The 22,136-nt window shown below is 35.9% G+C and overlaps 1 protein-coding gene across 1 annotated transcript; it reads left to right on the forward strand.

Moving 5' to 3' along the window:
- Positions 1-868: 868 nt before the first annotated feature.
- LOC114279247 (ras-related protein RABA1f-like) lies at positions 869-8,807 on the forward strand. Its single transcript, XM_082884797.1, has 2 exons — positions 869-1,361; positions 7,844-8,807. Exons 1-2 carry the CDS (start codon positions 1,141-1,143, stop codon positions 8,274-8,276), a joined length of 654 nt encoding a protein of 217 aa, XP_082740923.1. The 5' UTR covers positions 869-1,140; the 3' UTR covers positions 8,277-8,807.
- Positions 8,808-22,136: the final 13,329 nt, after the last annotated feature.

Below are 22,136 nucleotides of genomic sequence, written 5' to 3' on the forward strand. Positions count from 1 at the left end.
TTTTTATTTTCACTGAATTTTTTTAACATTCTGTGCAATTTTTTAAATTTTTAGACACACCTAACATAAGTACATTTAAAAAGTATAATATTTGTGAATTTTTTTTTAAAAAAATTCACTAAATACCAAAAATTTTTTAAAAAAATGAAAATTTAATACATTTTTCGTATTTTTATGTATTTATTATTTTTTCACAAATATTTTATTATTTAATTATATTTAAGTAAAGTGCATTTAAAAAAGTAAAATAATTGCTTAAAATTTTAAAAATATTCACTAAAAATAAAAATAAAAATTCAATTTAAAAAAAATTAAATTCAGAAAACTAAAATCAAACACATCAAATATTTCTCCACCCAGAAAATGTATTTAAAACAATGAAATACAAAGTTTTATTTTAAATTTTTAAAAAGCATTTATAATGAATAGTTTTATTTTGCAATAAAATAAATAGATATAAGCCTAATCACTATCTTTGTTTTCAATTTGTTGAAAACATTTTTTAGAAATTCTACTTTGTTATTTTTTATTTTTTATTTTTATTAAATTTTTTAATATTTTAAGTAATTTTTTTTATTTTTTGACACAACTAACATGAATATACTTCAAAAGCATAATTTTCGTAAAAATTTTTTTAAAAAAATTCACTAAATACCAAAAATATATAAAAATTTAATATATTTTTGTATATTTATTAATGTTTTTAAAAAAAATTCACAATATTTTATTTTTTAAATACATCTAAATAAGGTATATTAAAAAAATAAAAAAATACTTAAAATTTTAAAAATATCCATTAAAAACAAAAATAAAAAATAAAAAAACACAATTTTCAAATAAATAAATTAAAAAACTGAAACCAAATTGTATCTGTTTCGGTGTTTTGTCTGATCTGGTTGATTGAACTCTCAACCCGCCCATTCTCCCCCCCCCCCTCTCTCTCTCTCTCTCTCTCTCTCTACCCTTAACATAGTTTCTCTCTCAAGAATCGATCCATTGTATTGTATGATTTCCCTCAATAACACATATACATGTATACATAGATATATGGCATAGATTTGCGAATTTGATCTGTGCGAATCAACATTTTCTAGAGAGAGAGAGAGAGAGAGAGAGGGATTTGAAAATTGAAAGAGATTGATGGCGGCGTACAGAGCCGACGATGACTACGATTACCTGTTCAAGGTGGTTCTGATCGGGGACTCTGGCGTGGGCAAATCGAATCTCCTCTCGAGGTTCACCAAGAACGAGTTCAGCCTCGAATCCAAATCCACAATCGGCGTTGAATTCGCTACACGGAGTATTCGCGTCGATGACAAGATCGTCAAGGCCCAGATTTGGGACACCGCTGGTCAAGAAAGGTTTCTTTTCCAATTCTCACTTTGAATCATCTCTCTGCTTTTTTTCATTTACTGAATTGCGCCTAGTTTCTGTTTAGTTTTGATTGGTTTTCGTTTGTTTGTTTGTCGTCATTTTACTAATGCTAGGGTTTCTGATTGGGCGTAGCGAAAAATAATGTTTTGTGTTCTCTTACAGATCAGGGAAGCTTTCTTTTTTTTTTGGGAACTTATTGATTTGATGTGTACATACATGTGAATTATAAACAACAAGTGCATTTTCTTTTCCATTTTAATTTTGATTTTTTGTTTGTTTGTTTGTTTGGGAATGTTTATGCTTTGATATAGACTAAATTTTGTGAGTTTGGGATCAATCCCATTGAAAAAGAGATTTGTAAAATGTTAAGGGAAGGAATGGACACAGATGTGGTATCAAAGTTTTGTTTTTTGGTAGTAAATGGAATTTTAATGGAAGGAAATTGGCTCAAATAAGTGGTGACAAAATGAAAGTATCTTCTTAAATTAAAACTGAATTAATCCCAACTATGTCCATCAAAATCCAATTCCGTTTTAAAAAAATTTCTAATAAATTTAAGAAGACTTCAATTTTAGAAGAGACCTCAAAATGGGATTTCAGTCCATCAAAATCCATTTCTTTTTTATTTTTTTTTAACGAACAAACACAAATTTCACTTTTTGAATGGTATCCTTTCCTGTCCCATCAAATATTGCCATTCCAAACACATTGTGTTTTAGTTTGTTTCTCACAACCCAAACCTGCCCCTAAAAGTTTAGGTCATGACTAGTCTGTAATTAGGCCTCAAATCAAAAATCAAAGAACATAATTAAGATTGGTTTGGCATAAATTAAATAATACAAAAAGTCAAAAAGTCACTATCCTATTTAAGTCACATCATTTTATTTAAACCACATCACCTCTCTAACACATCACATCAAATCCAACCCAAACCCAACCCATATAAACCAATAAGTCAAAAAGTGTACTTTTTTAGAACATTCCAAACTAACCCTTAATTCCACAAAGGGGCCTAAAGCAAAAGCAATTCAATAATACAACGTTCATCGAGCCATGTGTATATGCTAGGATCATTACACAACTTTCCTTAGCAGGAGAAGTTCATATTCGCTGTTCAGATATAATTACAATCCAAAGCAAGTACACGTACAAATAGTGAATGACCCAAAGGTTACATGACTATAAAATTTTCAACAAAACCACCAAAAACATTACAAAAAAGTGGCACTGAACTCCATAAGAAACAAAAAGACTCCACTTGGACTTAACCAAAAATTTTCACAAAAAGGCGCCTGAAGCTGATCTAGGGTTGACCTCCAAGCTGACCACTTACAAAACATACATGAATACTAAATGAGTCAAGCTCAGTGAATAATAATAATGTATTAAAACATATAAACAAGCGTGCGTCTTGTAAAGTGTAAAGTGTGTATGTAACTCATGTATGTCCTTTTTATCAATAATGGCCTCGGGCCCAACAATAACAGAACGGCATTGGGCCTAACACTAATAGAATGGCCTCGGGCCAAACACTAACAGAACGTAAATAATTCACATCTCATATCCACATTTCATATTCCAATTCTTGTAGTCATTCATTCAAATAAAACATAACTTCACAGAATCACACATTAACGTATCAAGATAAATACAAGTAAACATATTTTTACAATACTATTACTCACGGTGATCCGGTCGTGTAGTAGTCCCTTCCGACGAATGACCTACACATCTCACACATAAATTGATAAAGCTTCTTGCCCTTTTTTTTTCTTTCATTTCATTCACTTTCTATTCATTTTTACGTATTTTGAGAGTTTAAAGTATACAGATTAACAAGTTCAGAAGGTTGAAAGGGGTGTCAGAAAGCAACACAATTTTTCCTCTCTTCCCGCACGTACGGAGATCCCTCACCACACGTGCAGAGAGATGTGCCGCACGTGCATTTATTTCAGAAGCCAACATTTGTCTCCCCTGTTTTCCGCACGTGCGACTAGGCATCCCGCACGTGCGGTCTTGGGCTCTGTTGTGCAGTCTGAAAATGCAACAAAAACAAGCTTACTAAGGGCATTTCTAAGCCACAAATCAAGCAACACCACTTCAAAATCATAATCATATGAACACAAGAAATATGAAACTCAAGCTTACATAGATCCAAACTTCCCTTTATATGATATATAAAACCCTACTTTCCATTTTACTTTCATTCCTTCAATCTTTCGTCTTTTCATATATATTCATACATATACATGAGTCCAAAGCATGCAAGAAATAGGATGAGATAGTAATTTCTTAGAATCCAACTCAAATCAAACTCAAAATGAAGGAACCAACTCACAATCAAACAAAATGTAAAGATTACATGTTCACTTCCGTGAAATTTGTTCAATCAAATTCATAACTCATAACCCTAATCTCCATGAGTGTCAAAGCTTCATTTTAGACCTTCTTTTACTCAATTGAAGGAAGATTGAGAGGTATTTAGGTGATTTCCACTTACCTTGAGCTAATTCTTTGATTCTTCTTTCAATTTCTTCAATCTCCCAACTCCTATGTTGAACCCCTCTTCTTCTCTCGTTGTTCTCTTCTTTCTTCTCTATTTTATGGTATTTTGCCTAAGTCTCCTAAGCCTCTTGTAGATATATCTCTCTCTTTTAAGCTTTGAGTCAAAATGGGACTAAATCAGGAAATTAGTCAAATGAAGTCAATTAAAGCATTATGAATCAATTTTTTACAAAACTTCATATTATATTCTAAAAATCATGCTAATTATAACTGTAAAGTCAATTTTGGTTTATCGCGTCTCTAAGGTGTTCAATTTACAGTCTAAAGGTCGTAATTTCAACAGATATACTTTCAAAATCATATAATTCACACATTAAAACATGGAATTTCATGTCAAACATATAAACACACGTATAATCATACATCTAATGAGAGATTTAAGCATATGAGAGGGTCGGATTATTACATTGTGAGAAACTTCTATTGTTAAACTCATTATGTTAAGAGTCTATACGGATTGAGATTGGTGCTATCATAGTTGATTGTCTTCTATATGTCATGTTGGCATGATTGCAATACCACTTGGCTTTTTGAAGTTGTCTTGGAAATTGATTCCTTACAACATAAGAAGTTACCTTTCGCAAATTTTTATGGTACTGAACAAAATATCTGATATTGTGAAACATGATTTGGGGAATGAATTTAAAAACTGTCTAGCAAATGAGGGAGCATGCTTACAGTAGACATGATGTATACTACAATTCAAAGAAGGGAAAGGGAGAATAACTCCCATCAGTTAAGTTTTTGAAAAAGTCCAGTAAAAAAAATGGATGTATGCCCAATTTCCCCGTTGGATGGGGGTTTGGGAGGGCTAGATTGAGTATGGACTCAAATCTTTAGCATAATTTGTACAAAGCGGCTGCCATCAGGTTTGAAGCCACAGCCTCAAGGTAGTAGGTAGAGTTTTAACCACAGAAACAGGGCCTCTCTTGCAAATATGTCCAGTTTAAAAAATAAAGAAATAAATCGAAGGCTATGCTCCCCCAAAAATATTCACACTCCTTGATATGGAAAACAAAGAGGTTAACAGAATAAATTGAAGTTTAGAAACAAAAACCTTGTCAAGCACACTTCTTTTTCTATGTTCCCCTTGATACATACCATGATGCGATCAAAATTGAGGACCAACTCTAGAGAATGAAAGAGATACAATCCAATTGAAGGAATGAATCTAAGAAGCTAGTTTGTTTGTTTGTTTGTTTTTTTATTTTGACTAACATTTTTGGATTTAAGTTTCTATGCATTTTAAAATTCATGTCATTACGTGTATTTTTGTTAGTTTACTTATTTGTAAGGCTAACCTCCTTTGGGATGGGTGCTTGTTAAGTTAGTTGTGAACAATTTATTTATCATCAAACCTTCAAATATTGTCCGAGTACTTCTCAGTACATTAGTTGCATGTAGAACACAAGTCAATAGACGCATGTAGGACACATGTCAATAGGCGGCTACATGTAAACACAGGCCATGTATCACTTGCTTGTCATTGAATGGTTCATGTAAGCCATGCCTCATTAAATTGGTATTGAGTGGCTGCATATTTACTATTTGCTACCTTATTATTTTGTAGTTTTCTATTCCTAGGTACTTCACTATGAACTTTGCTGCGTATGGGCTATAATCTTTGCTTTGGGGTAGGTTTTTTAGGAATTGGAATTTCAAATTTAGTACTTTACTGTAATCGTACTTCGCCACTTCTCAGGGCTTGGTTTTGAGCCCCATAGCTCATGGAATTCAAGCCTTGCTTGTTGGATTTTGCATAAATCAATCCTAAAAACTGATTTTTGCATGGTTAAGGCCTTGATCCAAGTATTGTTCAAGTCCTCCTTCGGTTATAATTGCTGGAACCTCCAATTTACTATATCATAAAATACCAAGAGGCTCACTTCTCGCATGTCAAAGGCAGCGAGAGCATAACAACTCCATGACACAGCTTGATGAAATTACCCACCATTATCTCTCAGGCCTAGAAATTGCGAAAATCTCTGAGAATTGGATCTTCTGTGGATGATTAAAAGCCTCCCAAATCATATCCATCTCCACAAACAAACAAAAAAACAAAAACAAAAACAAACAAACAAAGAAGAAGATATTCATGCTATCTGTCTAGTGGGGTATGTGTTCTAAGTTGTCTTTCAAATATGAAATAGCTTGCAATGGTGAATTGTAGAGAGAGCCTTATTTCTGTTGTACCCAAAAAAAAAAAAAAAGAATTGTAGAGAGAGCTTCAAAGGAGCTATGACGTTCATGATTACATACGGACTAGGGATAACAGGTGTGGACTGATTCTTTATTTTATTTTTATGTGACCTCTTTCTCTGAGGTGTTTTCCTGGCCAAAAAGAGTGCATTTGTTTCATTATTCATACCTATCTAGATATGTATGGCATTAAAGATACTTCATGTGAGAGTTAAGTATGTTGAACAACTTGATGTTGTGATTACTCTGAATAATTAGGCAAACTTGCTGGGTAAGAATGGTACTGGTTGACATGTGTCCAGTTAATTGTCTAGTTACAACATTTGAAATATGATCAGTATGTGGTGCTTGCTATAAAAAAATTGTCTATTTGGTGAGCATTTCTGGTTTTCTATTTTTTTATTTATAAATAATACAAAAATGTTTCAGAGCGCTAAATTAAGAGCTCTAATGGAGCTCTAGGGTGGTGGGGCCCAGCTGATGTGATGTTTTGGTCTTGTTTTTTATGTTTTTTTTCATTACCGAAGTGTATAGCTCTATCTTTAGAGCTCTATCTACCCTAAATAATAATAACCTCATAGTTGAAAGAAGTACAAATTTTACTGGGGTTTTGTATTTTTCAGTTATCTACTCATTCTGGTGTCATGTGATGTAACCATTTCGTTTTTAGTTTTCAGTTTTCAGTTTTCAATTTATATTTACAAAAATTTTAAAAACTGTCATAAAAACTTGTTTGATAATTTTTTTGTTTATAAATGGTTGTCTCAGTATATAAATTTGAGGTCATTTTTAAACAGAAATTTAAAATTTTGACTAACAACTTTTTTTTTCAAATATATTTTTTTTTCCAATTATTTTTTTTTCAAATAATTTTTTTTCTATTTTTTTTTTTTTCAATTATAATGTGTATGATCCCATTGTCATAAATAATAAAAAATAAATATAAATATTTTAGGCCTGAACAAACATATTTTTTAGTTTATATTTTAAAAAAATTTCAAACATTTTGTTCAAACCAAACGCGTTTATAGTTTCTGTTTTTTTGAAAATAAAAAAAACTAATTTATAAAATTTTTATGAACATAAACAAAAAACGTAAACGCTACCAAACGTTACTGTTTGCAGCAACTTCAAAAAGGTTGTAGGGAGCATTCTGTTTACTGAGAAAGTATTAGTAGTTAGATATAAGTATTGATGGTTAGTTAAGTTCTAAGTAAATGAATATATATATCTCTCTTTATCTTAGAATAAGGCAGCACTTTACTGATGGAGATTGGAGTACATAAATGAGGGAGGAATCTGTTCGGTATATGTGGTTTTTTGAGCATCCTTCTTTGTTTTTAGGCATTCCTCACCTTTGATTTTTCTTTTCCTTTTCCTTTTCTTTTTTCTTTTTTCTTTTTTCTTTGAGTATTACAAGTAATTAATATGGTTTGCCTTAAAATTATAAACAATATGTTTTGATGAATATGTTAAATGCAATTTGAATGCCCATCTCTCAAATGTCCGAAATGCCCCAAATGCCTCTGTAGTATGGGGGTTTCTGTTTTAACATACCTTTCAGCTTACCTCTGGTGCTATTTAAGCGTACAAGAAATTGAGTAGTTGTTTTCTTTAATTATTATGATCAGCTCTTCTTTGTTGTGAACATTAAATCTCTTAATCTGAATCTTGATAATAAATCATTTCATTTTTGTTGCCAAAGGTACCGTGCAATAACAAGTGCCTACTACCGAGGAGCTGTTGGTGCATTGCTTGTATACGATGTCACCCGACACGTCACATTTGAGAATGTTGAGAGATGGTTAAATGAGCTGCGCGGTCACACAGACTCAAACATTGTGATAATGCTTGTAGGGAACAAGGCAGACCTGCGTCATTTGCGTGCTGTTTCGGTTGAGGATGCAAAGGGCTTTGCTGAGAGAGAGAACACGTTCTTTATGGAGACATCTGCACTCGAGTCTTTGAATGTTGAGAATGCCTTCACAGAAGTGCTTACCCAAATATATCGCGTTGTCAGCAGGAAAGCACTTGACATTGGGGACGACCCCGCTGCCTTGCCCAAAGGGCAAAATATTAATGTTGGAACCAAGGACGATGTCTCGGCTGTGAAAAAAGTCGGTTGCTGCTCTGTTTAGCCACCAGAGGAAGGATTTATAAGCAATAGAAAAACCGTTGCTTGCACTAAAATGTCAAGAACTCTATTGCAGCTCATCGATTCTTTGTTTCTCTCACTTGCCACAGTTTTCAGTGGTTGGGATCGATACTGGAGCTTCTCCGAGACTGGTTCAGTTTGGAGTCCGTAAAGAAATGTGGCGTGCAGATTCTCCTTTCATCTAATGCCAGTTACTATTTATAACTTATGTTGTTTCCCCATCTGTATTGTTCCATTTGTTGATACCTTATCTGGTTTTGCATGAATTAGTCTCTTGAATTTTGCACGACTATTTAGGATTATGAATCTGTTTCGCAATTGTTCATCGTAAAAAATATTCATGACATAATTGTGTCAGTATTAGTAGTCATGGAATCGTGTCATCAACGAACCCATAGTTTAAATTCTGAGTCCACTGCAAATTGGGTCATTCTAAATTAACTACCTTTTTTTATGTCATGATTTGTCTTCATAAGAAACAAATATTATCAAAATTTGAAAATAATTTTTGGTACTTCTAGGTAGTGAATTGTTAGGTGTTTTTTTTTTCTTCTGTGAAAACAGTTCACCAAACAAGTATCATGTGTTCTTTCAAAAATAAAGCATACAACAAAAAGCAAAAGCAAAAGCAATATCAAACACGCATGTTGCCGACTTTTCTTGTAGCCCTTAAAAAGAAAACACAAAAATAATAACAAACAATACCAAACAAGCATGTTGCCGACGTTTCCTGTTGTGACATTTCAAAACCTTGGATTGTGTCTTAGAGTGGTGGGGTAGGGTGGAGGTGGAGACGGGTATTGTCAAGAGGATGAGGATTATAGAAGCTTCTCTATCACTATTTAGACCTCTCTCTAGGGCTAATGTTGTAACAACTCTACAGTATATATACACTCGATTTAGAATTCAAGCACTCAAGGAGGTCTTGTCACACTTACTTGTACTTTATATACACTCAAGGGTTTGATTAGGCGGCATTTTTTATTTTTTGTTTTGGCTTATATGCCAATGCCCTGTTCTTAGTTGCCTAATATGGCTTGGAATCTTCTCATTTTCTTGTCTTATCCCTTTAATGTTGCCACATCATAATAACTTGAATTTAATATAATATTTTTTAATTATTAAGAGACTTTTAATATTGAATTTGGTTAGTTTTGAATTTAAATTATTGCATTAGGAATACACTAAAAAAAACAAAAAGTAATTGAAGACAATTCGACGAAACCAATTTGTTGAATGAAAAAAACAAAAAACAAATATTTATTCACATTATCATATGAAAATAGTAATGCATTCTCATATTATAATAAAACACTACAGCAAAGCACAAAGAAAACTACAATTATGTCCAAAAGATGATAACTTAGAGTTATATCTTAGCTAACCTCTAAAGAACTATCCTTGCAATGTGGACAGCTTTGAACCAAACAATGCCTCAACTTCTTCAAGCTTCTCACACTACAAGCTTTCTCAAGCACCTTATTCTTAAATGCCTTGAGTTTCAAAAAGTCTTCTTTAATATCCTTCCCATCCTCCCCCATGAACTTGCAATGCAAAATGTTTATCTCCTTCACATACTTCAACCTCCCATCCAACAAAATCTCCAAAGCATTGCCACACAAAGTAGATTCCTCAAGATCAAGTTTCTCCAACCTAGGAAACCCTTCTACAATACATGTCACTTCTCTCTCCATCATCGTCCAGCCTCGAAGTCCAAGCTCGGTTATGCTCTTGCAGTAATCAGCCAACTGAGACACCACAAGAAACCCTAGATCCTTCTTGTGAATCTGTGCTCGGAAAACCCTTAAATTTTTCCAGTAGAGAATGGAGACGAAGATTGGCACTACATTCACATTAACTTTTGAAGACAAAACAACACATGAAATATTGGGAGTCCTCTCTGCTATGTAGAGAGTGGCAAAGTATCCAAACATGTGTTTGGTTGGGAAATAGATGGAGTGCCAACCATTGTAGTGGTTGATGGCTAGTTTGAGGAGGTGAGTGAATCTCAGCCGTTGGTTTTCTTCATCAAGGCAGTCGATCAAGCGGAGGTCGAGGCTGGAGTTTTGGAAGAGGGCGTGGAGGGTTGATGAGAGCCATGAATGGCAAACAAAAGGTGGGCCAAAGAGTTGGTCATGGAGATTGAGGAATGAAAATATTTTTGAGAGTATGAAAGGGTTTAGGTCTTGCCAAGATGGGTAGTGTTTCTTCTGCTTCTTCATTTGGGATTTCATAGTGATTTCTTTTGACACCACCACCTTTTGCAGCCTTAGAATGTACTGGAGTTTGGAGTTTGGAGGGCATATATTCTTGGGATTTGGCTCGAATTTTAACTAGATTGAATAGTTGGTTGATAAGATTGTCCCACATCAACATTAATGACAAATAGAACGTCTTCATCTGTCTATTGTCCTCATTATATGAACCAATAGACTGTTTCTTATAATTTAAATAAGTTGATATAAATTATTTAATTTTAAAAGTCTGTATCAAAATATTTTGCGCTGATTTTAGTTATACCTTATTAAGTAAAAATAATTTAAATAAATTAAAAAATTAATTATTTACTTTTACTTAAAATAAACTGTTACTTGTCAATAATATTGGGTCCGTTTGGAAAGAACTAAAGTGGATTTTTTTAGTTATTTTAGTCACAAAAGACAAAATATATTATTTTAATCACAAAAAATAAAACATCACATACAACTCATAATCATTACACTATTCTCTCACAAAAAAAGTCAAAAAAACTAAAAAGTTAAAAAGTCTTTTCCAAACTAAACTTTTTAACCCAAGTTAAAATAACTAAAAAAACCAAAAAATTAAAAAGCCAACCTACTTTCCAAACGGAGGCTGAATCAGACCTTGAAAAGTGGTTACGATTTTTCATCACCAATTCTTGCACGGATAGCCAAGTTTTGAGTGGGGTTTGCTCACTTTTTAATTAAAAAAAAAAAATTATGACGAATGTGTGAATAAACTTAGGCCATTTGTTTGTCATTAATAGCAATATATTATAATTTAGGAAAAATTATATTTTGTCCTTTTTATATTTAATTATTTTTTTACTTTAATTTTTAATTTTCTTTTTTTAACTTTAGCTTTTTATGTTTAAATTTTTTTTTAATTTTCTCTAAAAACTAATTTATATTTAAAATTAAATAGAAAATGATACAGACAGAGTTATATGGTATAAAAATATTTTATTATGTATGACTCACACATCTTATACAAATTCAAACCTCAATATAACATTATATTTTTTATGTTATATTGTAATTAACGTGATATTTTTTGTTTAATTTTAAAAATAAGTTAACTTAATAATAAATTTTTAAAAAAAATTTAACATAAACGGTCAAAATAAATTAAAAAAATTTAAAATTTAAAATTTAAAATAAAAAATAATTAAATATAAAAAGAAGAAAGTGTAATTTACCTATAATCAAATTACTCCCGTTAAATTCCAAACATTACACAAAAGACAAATTTAAGTAAAAAGACAAAATAGAATTGTACTCTTGCAGTCATATATTCTCTCTTTATTTCTTTTTGGGAAGTGATGACGTACACCCTTTTTCTCTATTGAGAAAGCAGCCGACACAAAAAGAAAAAGAAAAAAAATATTTTTGGATCATAAATTTAATTTGGACAAATTAAAAAAAAAAAAATCTTAAGTTTTAGCGAGCTTTACAATTTAAACCTTAAAATTTCAATTGCATCAATTTAAACTTTGAACTTTTACTTTTATCACAATCTCAATCGTCCGCCTATCTCTTTTAACTTGGTTGATAGAAGAAAATTAGTAGTACACATATGACACTTTTACATTGGCTTCTTTACTAAATATTAATAATAAATTTAGGTTCTGTTTGGTTTAAATTTTAAAATATAGTTGTTAATTTTTTAACTTTCGAAGGTTATTTTTGTAATTATGAGCGTGCCAGCAAGGATCAATCAGTCCTTACAGAATTTTGATTACCATCCAATTATCAGACGATTGTGTTGTAGTTCTTACAGCCTCAATGATGAGGACTTTTATTGGTGGCTTGATTTAAGAGAATTTAAGCACAAGAACAGTTAAATAAAGAGCAATTGAAGTATTTCATTAGTATGAAAAACTTACAATGATCCAAACTCAGCCTCGTAGAGGTTTGCAGTGACAATCTACTTGAAACTACTCCTATGAATGAAGTGTAGTGCAGGAATTTAAAGTACAGGAATGTAAAGAATAGGAAATATAAAAGCTGGAACGAAATATGTAAAGTAAGACTGGTTTCGTGGATCTGAGTCTGGGGTTTTTTCTGGGGTCTTCCCTGCTATTTATACTCCTTAAAAATGACCATCGAACTGCACTTCAAACTGTCAAACTGCTCCTTCGTGATCACTGATCATGCTGCCTTACAAGTAGTTCCACTACGCCATCACTTGCAGTTAAGCTTCCCTCCTATATTTGAATTTGAATGTGAGTAACTGCTGAAGCCACGTCACCTTGCATCTCTTTGCTGATCCAATGTTACTCGGACCACGCAATAGACAATATCAACTATCACGTGTACGATCAGGATCGAAGACTTGAACAGTCTTCCTATATTACCTTTACTCTGCCACACGTCGAACTGTAATTGGTCTTTTACAAAATATGTAGCCAACATTACCCCCCGCATTAATATACCTAATACTTGGTGATATTAGTAGATCAAAGCCTTTCTCCCGCGCTTTTTAGAACGTGCATGGGGTCTAGATTCTAGAAACACAACCGTCACTTTATTGATGATCATTTGCATTAATTTTCTTTCAATCTTTTGAATGCCCCAATACCTTAGCACTCGTACAGGCTGATACTTCTTCTATGGCCGAATCAACTTTCTTCTCTATTGATCGGGCACATGAAGAGTCATTGAATAATGCTGCTTCCCCTCGAAAGAACCTCCACGCATTCATTAGTCACCTTTATCCACCATTCTACATTCAAGTTATGGAAACCTTTGCAAATTACCAACCTTTGGATTACGAACATATTGCCTTTAATCCTTCGATTCAGAAAGTTGCAGATATAGACACAAGAAGTTCTCCCTCTAACTCACCCTTACAGTTCGAACAAACTGCTCTCAAACCTTTGATTCGGAAAGTTGCAAATATGGACTTGGGAAACTCTTCTTCACAAGCCTCTGTATGGGATAAGGCTACAATGTCTTCCTCTTCTGGGGGTTCTGACTGGACAAGCTGGTCAACACCTGAGACTTGTGATTTGAGGGAGCGAATTAACCATCATATTGTTGAGTTCACTGACCCTTTAGAGTTTCCTTCTTATGCTCAAAGTTCAGTGGTCTACCCCTACGTGCCTATCGACCATCGACGTAGTCTGGAAAAGAATCTGCTTGTAGCATGGTACACATCCTCCATGCCTACAAAGATAGTGCACGCTGCCCGACGCCTAGAAGAAGCACAAAGGTACAACCCATCATTCTTAGCCCGGAAGGCGAAGATTTGTTCTTCTGACTGGCTCGATTATATTAATGCCTTTGTTCCTTCTACTCTCGCACCATCTTCCATAATAGAAGTATCCACACCTTCTTCTCCATCTCCTGAAATTGAAGCATTCATACCTTCTCCTCTACCAACTCTTTGCTGGACAGAGAGACTGAAGCTTGCCCTTTCCATGGATAACGTCTTTCCACCTTACAAACCTCTACCTTCCCCTACTTTAGCTGAGCGGAAACAAGCTCAACTTCTGCTTGCAGCTTTCTCCCACTTGCCCTTCAATGTTCTTGAGGACGAAGTCCCTCTCAAGAACCTTCGATGGGCTTGTGATATTCTGACTAGGGGCCATGTCCTTAATCCCCTTGCCCAAGCAGAACTTCATATGGTCCTGGACCAACTTCCATTGCTCCTCTACTGGCATCGAAATTCTATGGCCACTACACAATCTTTAAACCAACTTTCGTCTCTTCGAGTTCATGCCCAGAATGAAGCAGAGAACTTCATTGAAGAATTCGGTGATTTCAAGAATAAAGATTCTGCGTATTGGGATGACTTGGACATAGACGAATTGGAACAAGGATTGAGAGAGACGGCTTTCGAAATAAAGGCTGAAGAGCTCTACTACGAAGTGAGAGCACATCAACTCATGCAGCCAATGTTAGAAGACATAGAAGATAGAATAAAGAAAGAACAAAAATTCATTAATCATTGTTGGACTAAATTTCATGATCTTGTTATTTATTCCATTCCTTATTTTTATGAGCTTGAGTTTATACCTAGATAGGGTCATCCGATGTAATTGCTTTGGCTTTAATATAAACAAAATACTTCTTCATTTGGCATTATTTGACCCTGCTTCCATTTGTCTTTTAAAGCCAATTCAGAGCTTCGAACTGAACAATCTCATCCTTCGAACCTGGACTCAATTGTTTTAAATGAAACACTAAAAGAACCAATTATGAACTTTTCTAATTTATGGAATAAAGTTGACAATTTTGGCTGATTTTCAATTAGAACCAATGCTTTGGATCTAGCAATCTTATACTTAAAAAATTTGTTTCAACCATAACCAACACCTGATCATGGTTATTATGATCAATTAGTTTTAAATTGACCACCTTTTGCTTCGAACAACAGTTCATGCTGTTTTAGTTCAACAGACAGCCCCCTTTTTTTTTCTTTTTTTTTCTATATAAACCAACCATTGGTTTTGATGTTTCGAAAACCAAATCCCATCCTTAAAGAATCTCAAGTTTTGCCTCGAAGGACATTACCTTCGTTAAGAAACCTAAAAGCAGGTCTTTAAACTCTTTGGAGAAAAACAAACACTCGAGTATTCTTATCTTTTTATGAATGAAAATGTGCTTCGAAGCCGGCTTCTCTGTTTCGAAGCCATTGTTTTTTGGCTTTTGGCGTTAAAACTTGGCTTCGAAGCCAAATATCTTACTTCGAAGCTAGCCTCAGCATCTGGGCTGTGTTTTTCCTCCAAAAGTATCAATATTGAAGGAAGCTCTTCGTATTCGTACTTCTAGTACTTAACAACTTACGCAATATATTTTCCAGACACAAAAGCTTTAAAAACCCTTTTGTTTCGTGCTCTGAAATCACTTGCTCTTTTAACGCAAAACCCTTCTCTCTACCGATCTTCTGCTTCTCTCTACTTCCTTTCTCAGCTTCACTTTCTGGAAAAGCGTACTATCAATGGCTTCTTCTTCAGTGCCAGTCGTAGAGCGTGCGAGCCCATCTATAACCCTGAAGAGGATCATTGATGCAGAATGTGAGAAGTACAAAGCTGGGGAGAAAAGCGCTATCGATGGACGCATCTTCGTCCCTCGTCACCATGTGCAGCAAGACTACGTGCTTGGGCCTATATTCAAAGAGATCCTTACTGAACTCCCAGCCCTATATCCTCATCTGGAAAACCAATATCTCCTTTACGAAGGTGGTCTTGACTGGAGGAACTGGAGGATAAATCGCCCTCACCGATGTTGGCCCACGGTGAGACCGGAGTGGCAAGAATGGTATGACCGAGTTGTTCCTGCTAGAACTCTGGACCTTCAAGAACTCTGCCTTCTCGATGCTCTCTGACTATCCAGGGTAACTATCTCAGAGGACCCTTTCCTTATTCCTGCTGCCTTGTGTTTTTGGAATCCTATCTTTAATTTCTTTCAATTTAGATGCGGGATGATGGCCCCTACTGTTCTTGACATTTGCCATCTAAGAGGATTATCCCCCATTGGTACCCCATTTGGACCAGATTACCCTGACTCAGCAGTCTCTTTCTCTCTCTCCTCTCTTAACTCATCCTATAGTGATTTCGCTAAGGCTGAGAATAAAAGAAAGGGCCCTGTGACTGATAGAGAATTCTTTTCTTTCTTATTGTATTGGCTTTGTAAATTTCTTTTCTGCACCTCTTCTCAGAGAATCATGCCTGAATTTGCCCCTCTTGCCAAAGCCTTTGTTTTATAGAAAAAGGTGGCCTTAGCCCCACATGTTCTAGGTCACGTATATAGAGTCTGCTCCCTTTTCTGTAAGAAACCCTTAGATGCTAATCAAGGGGGGCCGTTCTGGATCCTTCAGTTTTGGCTTTTTGCCTATTTCTCTGAGTTACAATTCAAATGCCTTAAATTTTCTAAGCCAAACCCTCTTACTCATGGCATAAGGCTGGCCAATGCTTCAATTTATCCCTCTACCTTTGCTTTTTACTTCTCTTTCTTCCACCAACTTCCAGCTTCCCTTCCTTCTTACCGTTTCCGTCCCTTCGAACCCACCATTGGTCCATCTTGGTTGAAGAATTTCCTAAGTGACAGGTCCTGTGCTTCACCTATTCACAAAGAAATATGGGCCTCTATTCTGATCCCCAGAGAGTAATTTATTGGGACTTTGAACCCCAAGGCCTACAAATGCATCGCTGAGCCCTACTGTCCTACTCAATTTGCTAAACAATTTGGCTTCACACAAGGGGTCCCAATACCTCTCTGCAGCAACACAAATCTCAGTTTTACTAGAAGGGATCTGAAAGTGCGGAAGTCCAGGCTAGAAGAAGCAATTTTCAAGTTCATAGATGACTTGGTCAATTTCGAGTATACCCCTTTCATTCCTCAAGGTACCCTATTGAAGAGATACCAACACTGGTGGGTGACCAACATAGAAATCTACTTGGCCATTTCACCTCAAAACCTACTAATGGTGTTAGATGTGGCCAAGCCCAAAGGAGCTGGAATTGTCACTTCTTTTACTGTTTCTGCTGCAGTACATGCTACAACCCAATCTGCTCCTGCTGCTTCAACTCCTCCTAGAGTTACTCGGGTTGCCTTGAAGAAAGGTATATACCCTTGTCTCTTCTCCTTTTGTTTTCTTCATAATGTATTCATAATACATTTAGCCTTATCTTTAGTTCTTCTTTTGTGGAGGTGGCCAACAACAAAAGAAAATGAGACTCCTTGAGCTTGAAAAGGAAACACCCGATATTCAAGCAGAAGAATAAGAAGCAGATCAAGAGCAAGAGTCGCCCTTGAAAAGAAAGAAAAGAGTAATCATCTCTTCCTCTGATTTGGTTGGAAATGAGACAACTGCCAGAGAAACAGAAGAGGAGCTCATTTCTTCGGAATCCAGATCTCAGATTGAAGAAGTTAAGAAGAAAATTGAGAAGGAGCAGACCACGCCAATACAGAGAAAAAAGAAAAGAAAGGTGACTGTCTCTCCTTCTGATATGGTCGAAGACTCCGATTTCGAGACAATTGCCAAAGCAATGGAAAAGAGAAAGAAAGTGACTGCTTATGCTACCAACTTGGTTAAAGATACCATCCATGAAGCAGCTGTCAAAGCAGTAGAACAAGAACATTCTAAGGCCATGATTGTCTTCGAGAGAGCTAAGAAGAGATGGCAGCAACAATTTCTGAGAGATGAAGTTGCTGCTGCTGATGCACTACAAAGGGAAACTGCAAGAAGGCAACAAACTGCCAGACATTACTCCCTTCGTAGTTCTCCCATCATTGCCGACACTTCTGCAGCGGGTAATTTCTTTCATACTTCTGCTGTTTTTCCCTTGTCAACCTTTGATATTGAAGTTTAGCATTGTTTTACATTTCTTCTTCTTACAGCAGCAACTACAGAGTTCATCTTTCCAATGAGGCCTCCCTCAGTTTCACTTGAGGTTGATCAGATGTAGGATGTGAGGGCTATTCAGATCATACTTTCACTTCCAAGGTCTACCCTTCCTGCACTTTCCTTGAGGCCAAGCATTCCTGCACTTCTTTCTCTTGGTTTGACTCCACATCTTTCCCACTTGACCCTCGACTTTCTTCAATTTACTTCTCTATCAAGCCTTGCTCCTCCTCCTCCTTCCAAGGAAATTCCAACTGCTACCCCATCTCTGATGGCAGTTGATTCCCCTATTGAGGGTGCTGATAGTTCTCCAACCCGTGGTTTATCACCTTTACCTAGCTCCAGCCCCTTTTCACTTGATTCATTGTTGGTTAGGACCATGGAGACTACTAAAGACGCCTCACCCATTTCTCCTATCCCTATGCAGTCTTCTGTGTCTTCCACCACAACTCTTTCTGCGCCCCTTATGTCTAATGATGAGGTTGATGTCTTCGAAGCAAGACTAGCTAGTCTCTTCGACATCCCCTCTACTTCTCCAGCATTCGATGAGGAAGCTGAGCCATTAGTTTTGGCTAACTCATTGCTGGAAATCTTTGAGAGCTTTTCTTTCTCCAGCAGCAAGCCTTCTGTACCTTTGATAGACTTAGACACCTGCCTGAAACTGTTAAATTCCTTTTCGAAGACTCCCTTCGAGGCTCTACAAAGGCCTATAATCAGAAATGGATTTCTTCAGTGCTGCAAAATTGTTAAGCAGTCTGGCATGAATGTCTCAAGTCACCTATCCCAAGCAGCAGCCACTATCGACTTCTACATCAGCATTTGTCATGCTGCCAAGGCTGCGGATGAGAAATTGGTTAGAAACCAGAGTTTTGTTTCCCAAGTGCATACTGAAGTGTCAAAGCTTAAGGAATAACACTCCTTTGCCTCTCACTTTCGAATTCAGCTACTGGAGAGGAAAGCTCAACTCAAAGAGGAGCTTTCTGCAGTGAACCAGGCCTTAGTCCGAACTGACATCAAACTGCAAATCACCAACCAAGGACTGGCCGATCAAAAGGGAGACATAGCTGCAGCTATTCAACTATTTTCATCATTTACCAATAGGAAATCTATTGTACAAAAACAATTAAAACGTTGTAATGATTTTTGGGCCAATTTGTGGCACGATGTACTTGACTCTTTATGAAAAAACAAATTCTTGCTTATCATCTGAGTAATCTTGTGTTCTTGTACTTTATGTTTATTTTATTCCTTGTGTTTCCCAAATAGTTGAAAAATAAGACTTCAAATATCTACCATTAATCTTTTTGGGATGCACATAACCATTCAAATTTCTTAAATGGTATGCCCCAAAAGGCAGAACTCTATGAATTTGATATGGTCCTTCCCAGTTAGGTGACCATTTGTCAAACTTATGGCTTTTAATTCCTATTGGAAGTATTGTCTTCCATACCAAATCACCTTCATCAAAGCCAATGTATTTGACTTTCTTATTATAATTTTTGGCTGCTTTCTTCTTTTGCAAGAGAATGCTATTTAATGTCAGAATTCTAGCTTCATCTATGCTTTCTAACTCCAAGCACATACTCCGATGGTACTGCTCAGGATCCAATTGGTCTTGGCATCTTACCCTCAGGGACTTAACATTGATCTCCACAGGTAATACTGCATCATGCCCATAAACTAAGGCATAAGGAGTGACTCATGTGCTTGACCTTGGGAAAGTTCTGTAAGCCCACAATATATCCAACAATAAGTTATGCCAATCCCTAGGATTATCTTCCACAACCTTTTGTATTCCTTTCTTCAAGGACTTATTGGATGATTCAGCTTGACCATTGGCTTGTGCATAATATAGGGTGGAATTAACAAGGCTAATTCCAAACTCGGCCACAAAAGATTTCACCATTTTTCCATCAAAAACAGTCCCATTATCAACCGTTATAGTTTGTGGGATGCCAAATCTATGGATCAAATCTTTAATGAACCCAATAACCTCTGTCTGGTCTACAGCTTTGTATGGCTTAGCTTCGACCCACTTAGTGAAATAATCGGTAGCCATTAGAATGAAACAATGGTGCTTCGAAGAGGGTGGGTGCATTTTCCCCATCATATCCATGGCTCATCCTCTAAATGGCCAAGGCGTTACTACTGCATGCAGGTCAGTTATGGGCACATGCCTTATTGTGCCATGCTTTTGACATGCCTGGCAACCCTTTGCATATTCTATGCAGTCTTTAAGGATAGTTGGCCAATAGTAGGAATGTCTTTGAAGCAGCCATCTCATTTTCACACCAGGCTGATGTGTACCACAGATGCCTTCATGAACCTCAGCCATAGCTGTTAATGCTTCTTTTGGGCCTAAACATTCCAGCAATAAGCCATCTCCCCCTCTCTTGTAGAGGGCATTACCATATATCATATATTGCATAGACTGCAATTTAATTTTCCTGTTGGCCTTCGAAGATGGACCAGCCAAGTAATGCATTATTGGATACCTCCAATCTTGTTCTTGTAAGTCATTATTATTGACTTCTAAGACCACATTCCTTTTATGCAAAGGTGGTATTAACTTCTGGTATGTTGTTTGGCTTATGTCCCTTTGGGCATTATCCCTTCTCTTGAAATTCGAAGCTTTCTGAGCCATATCATTAGCTCTATTATTCAAGAACCTTGGGACATGAGTCACATCTGCTATTTGAAATTGAGAAAGCAGATGTAATGCAACAACATAGTATAGCAAAATGCTTATGCTTTGACACTTGAAAATCCCTTTCACTTGATTAACCACAATTGAGAGTCTCCAAATATGTCGACTGCATGAACTTGTAATCCAATAAGAATTTCTAGTCCCACTATTAAGGCTTCATACTCAACTTGGTTATTGGAACAGGTAGCTTCATCCACTCTGAAACCATGTGTGGTTTCTACCCCTTGTAGTGACCTAATCACAATACCAATTCCAGTTAAACCATTGTCTTTTGATCCATCGAACCACATTTGCCATGGCTCAACACTAGCTGTTCCGAGTTCCATTATTTCTTGGCTTTTTATTTGAAATGGATGGTCTGCCAAAAAATTGGCTAAAACTTGGCCTTTTACTGCCTTTTGGGGAACATATTCTAAATGAAACTCTGATAAGGCTAAGATCCACTTACCAATTTTTTCCCTCAACATGGGTCTAGATAACATGTACTTAACCAAATCTGTGGTTGCAATTACCAAGACGGTTATAGGTAAAAGATAATATCTTAATTTCATTGCAGCAAAATACAAAGCAGGACACAGCTTTTCAACAGCTGAATATTTACATTTATAAGAATTTAGAAACCTACTAAGGTAATAAACAGCTTGCTCCTTGCCTTCTTCATTGTCTTGGGCCAAAAAGGCTCCCAATGAACCTTCTGCTGCAGCTATGTACAACTTCAAGGGCTTATCACCCTTTGGGGGTATCAGCACTAGAGGGTTGGCCAAGTAGGCTTTGATACCTTCGAAAGCAATTTGATGCTCCGTTGTCCACACAAATTCAGCTTCATCTTTCAGCCTTAATAAGGAAGAAAATACTTTAGTTTTCCCTGCAGTGTTAGAAATGAATCTTCGAAGAAAATTAACCTGTCCAAGGAACTTTTGTAATTCTTTCTTACTGATGGAGGTCTGGCTTCAATGATGGCTTTGGCTTTATTCTGGTCAATCCGTATTCCTTTCTTGTGTACTACATAGCCCAAAAATTTTTCAGATGATACGCCAAAAACACACTTGAGAGGATTAAGCTTTAATTTGAACTTTCTCATTCTTTCAAAGGCTGCTTCTAGGTGAAACAGATGCTCCTCCATGGATTGGGATTTAACTACAATGTCATCAATATAACATTCTAAATACCCTCCAATAAGGTCATGAAAGATGGTGTTCATAGCCCTCTGATATGTGGCCCTAGCATTCTTTAGGCCAAATGGCATTTTAATCCATTCGAAGGTCCCAATATTCCCAGGACATCTGAATGCTGTCTTGTGAACATCCTCCTCCGCAATGCAGATTTGGTTGTAACCAGAGTGCCCATCCATCATTGATAAAATTTGATGCCCTACTAAACTGTCCACTAGCAAATCTATTATAGGCATGGGATATTCATCTTTTGGAGTCGCTAGATTTAGGTTTCTAAAATCGATACATACTCTCATTTTGCCATTCTTCTTAACTACAGGCACAACATTAGATAGCCATTCAACATACCTGGCTATCCTGATAAAGCCTGCCT

This window comes from Camellia sinensis, chromosome 8 (genome assembly GCF_055761805.1).
Source record: "Camellia sinensis isolate YWXY chromosome 8, ASM5576180v1, whole genome shotgun sequence".
Lineage (NCBI taxonomy): Eukaryota > Viridiplantae > Streptophyta > Magnoliopsida > Ericales > Theaceae > Camellia > Camellia sinensis.

Bases quoted from the DNA above. Each gene is read 5' to 3' on its own strand.
- LOC114279247 (XM_082884797.1), top strand. From the start codon at position 1,141: ATGGCGGCGTACAGAGCCGACGATGACTACGATTACCTGTTCAAGGTG. The intron at 1,362-7,843 runs GTTTCTTTTCCA...TTGTTGCCAAAG, and splicing joins GACACCGCTGGTCAAGAAAG to GTACCGTGCAATAACAAGTG.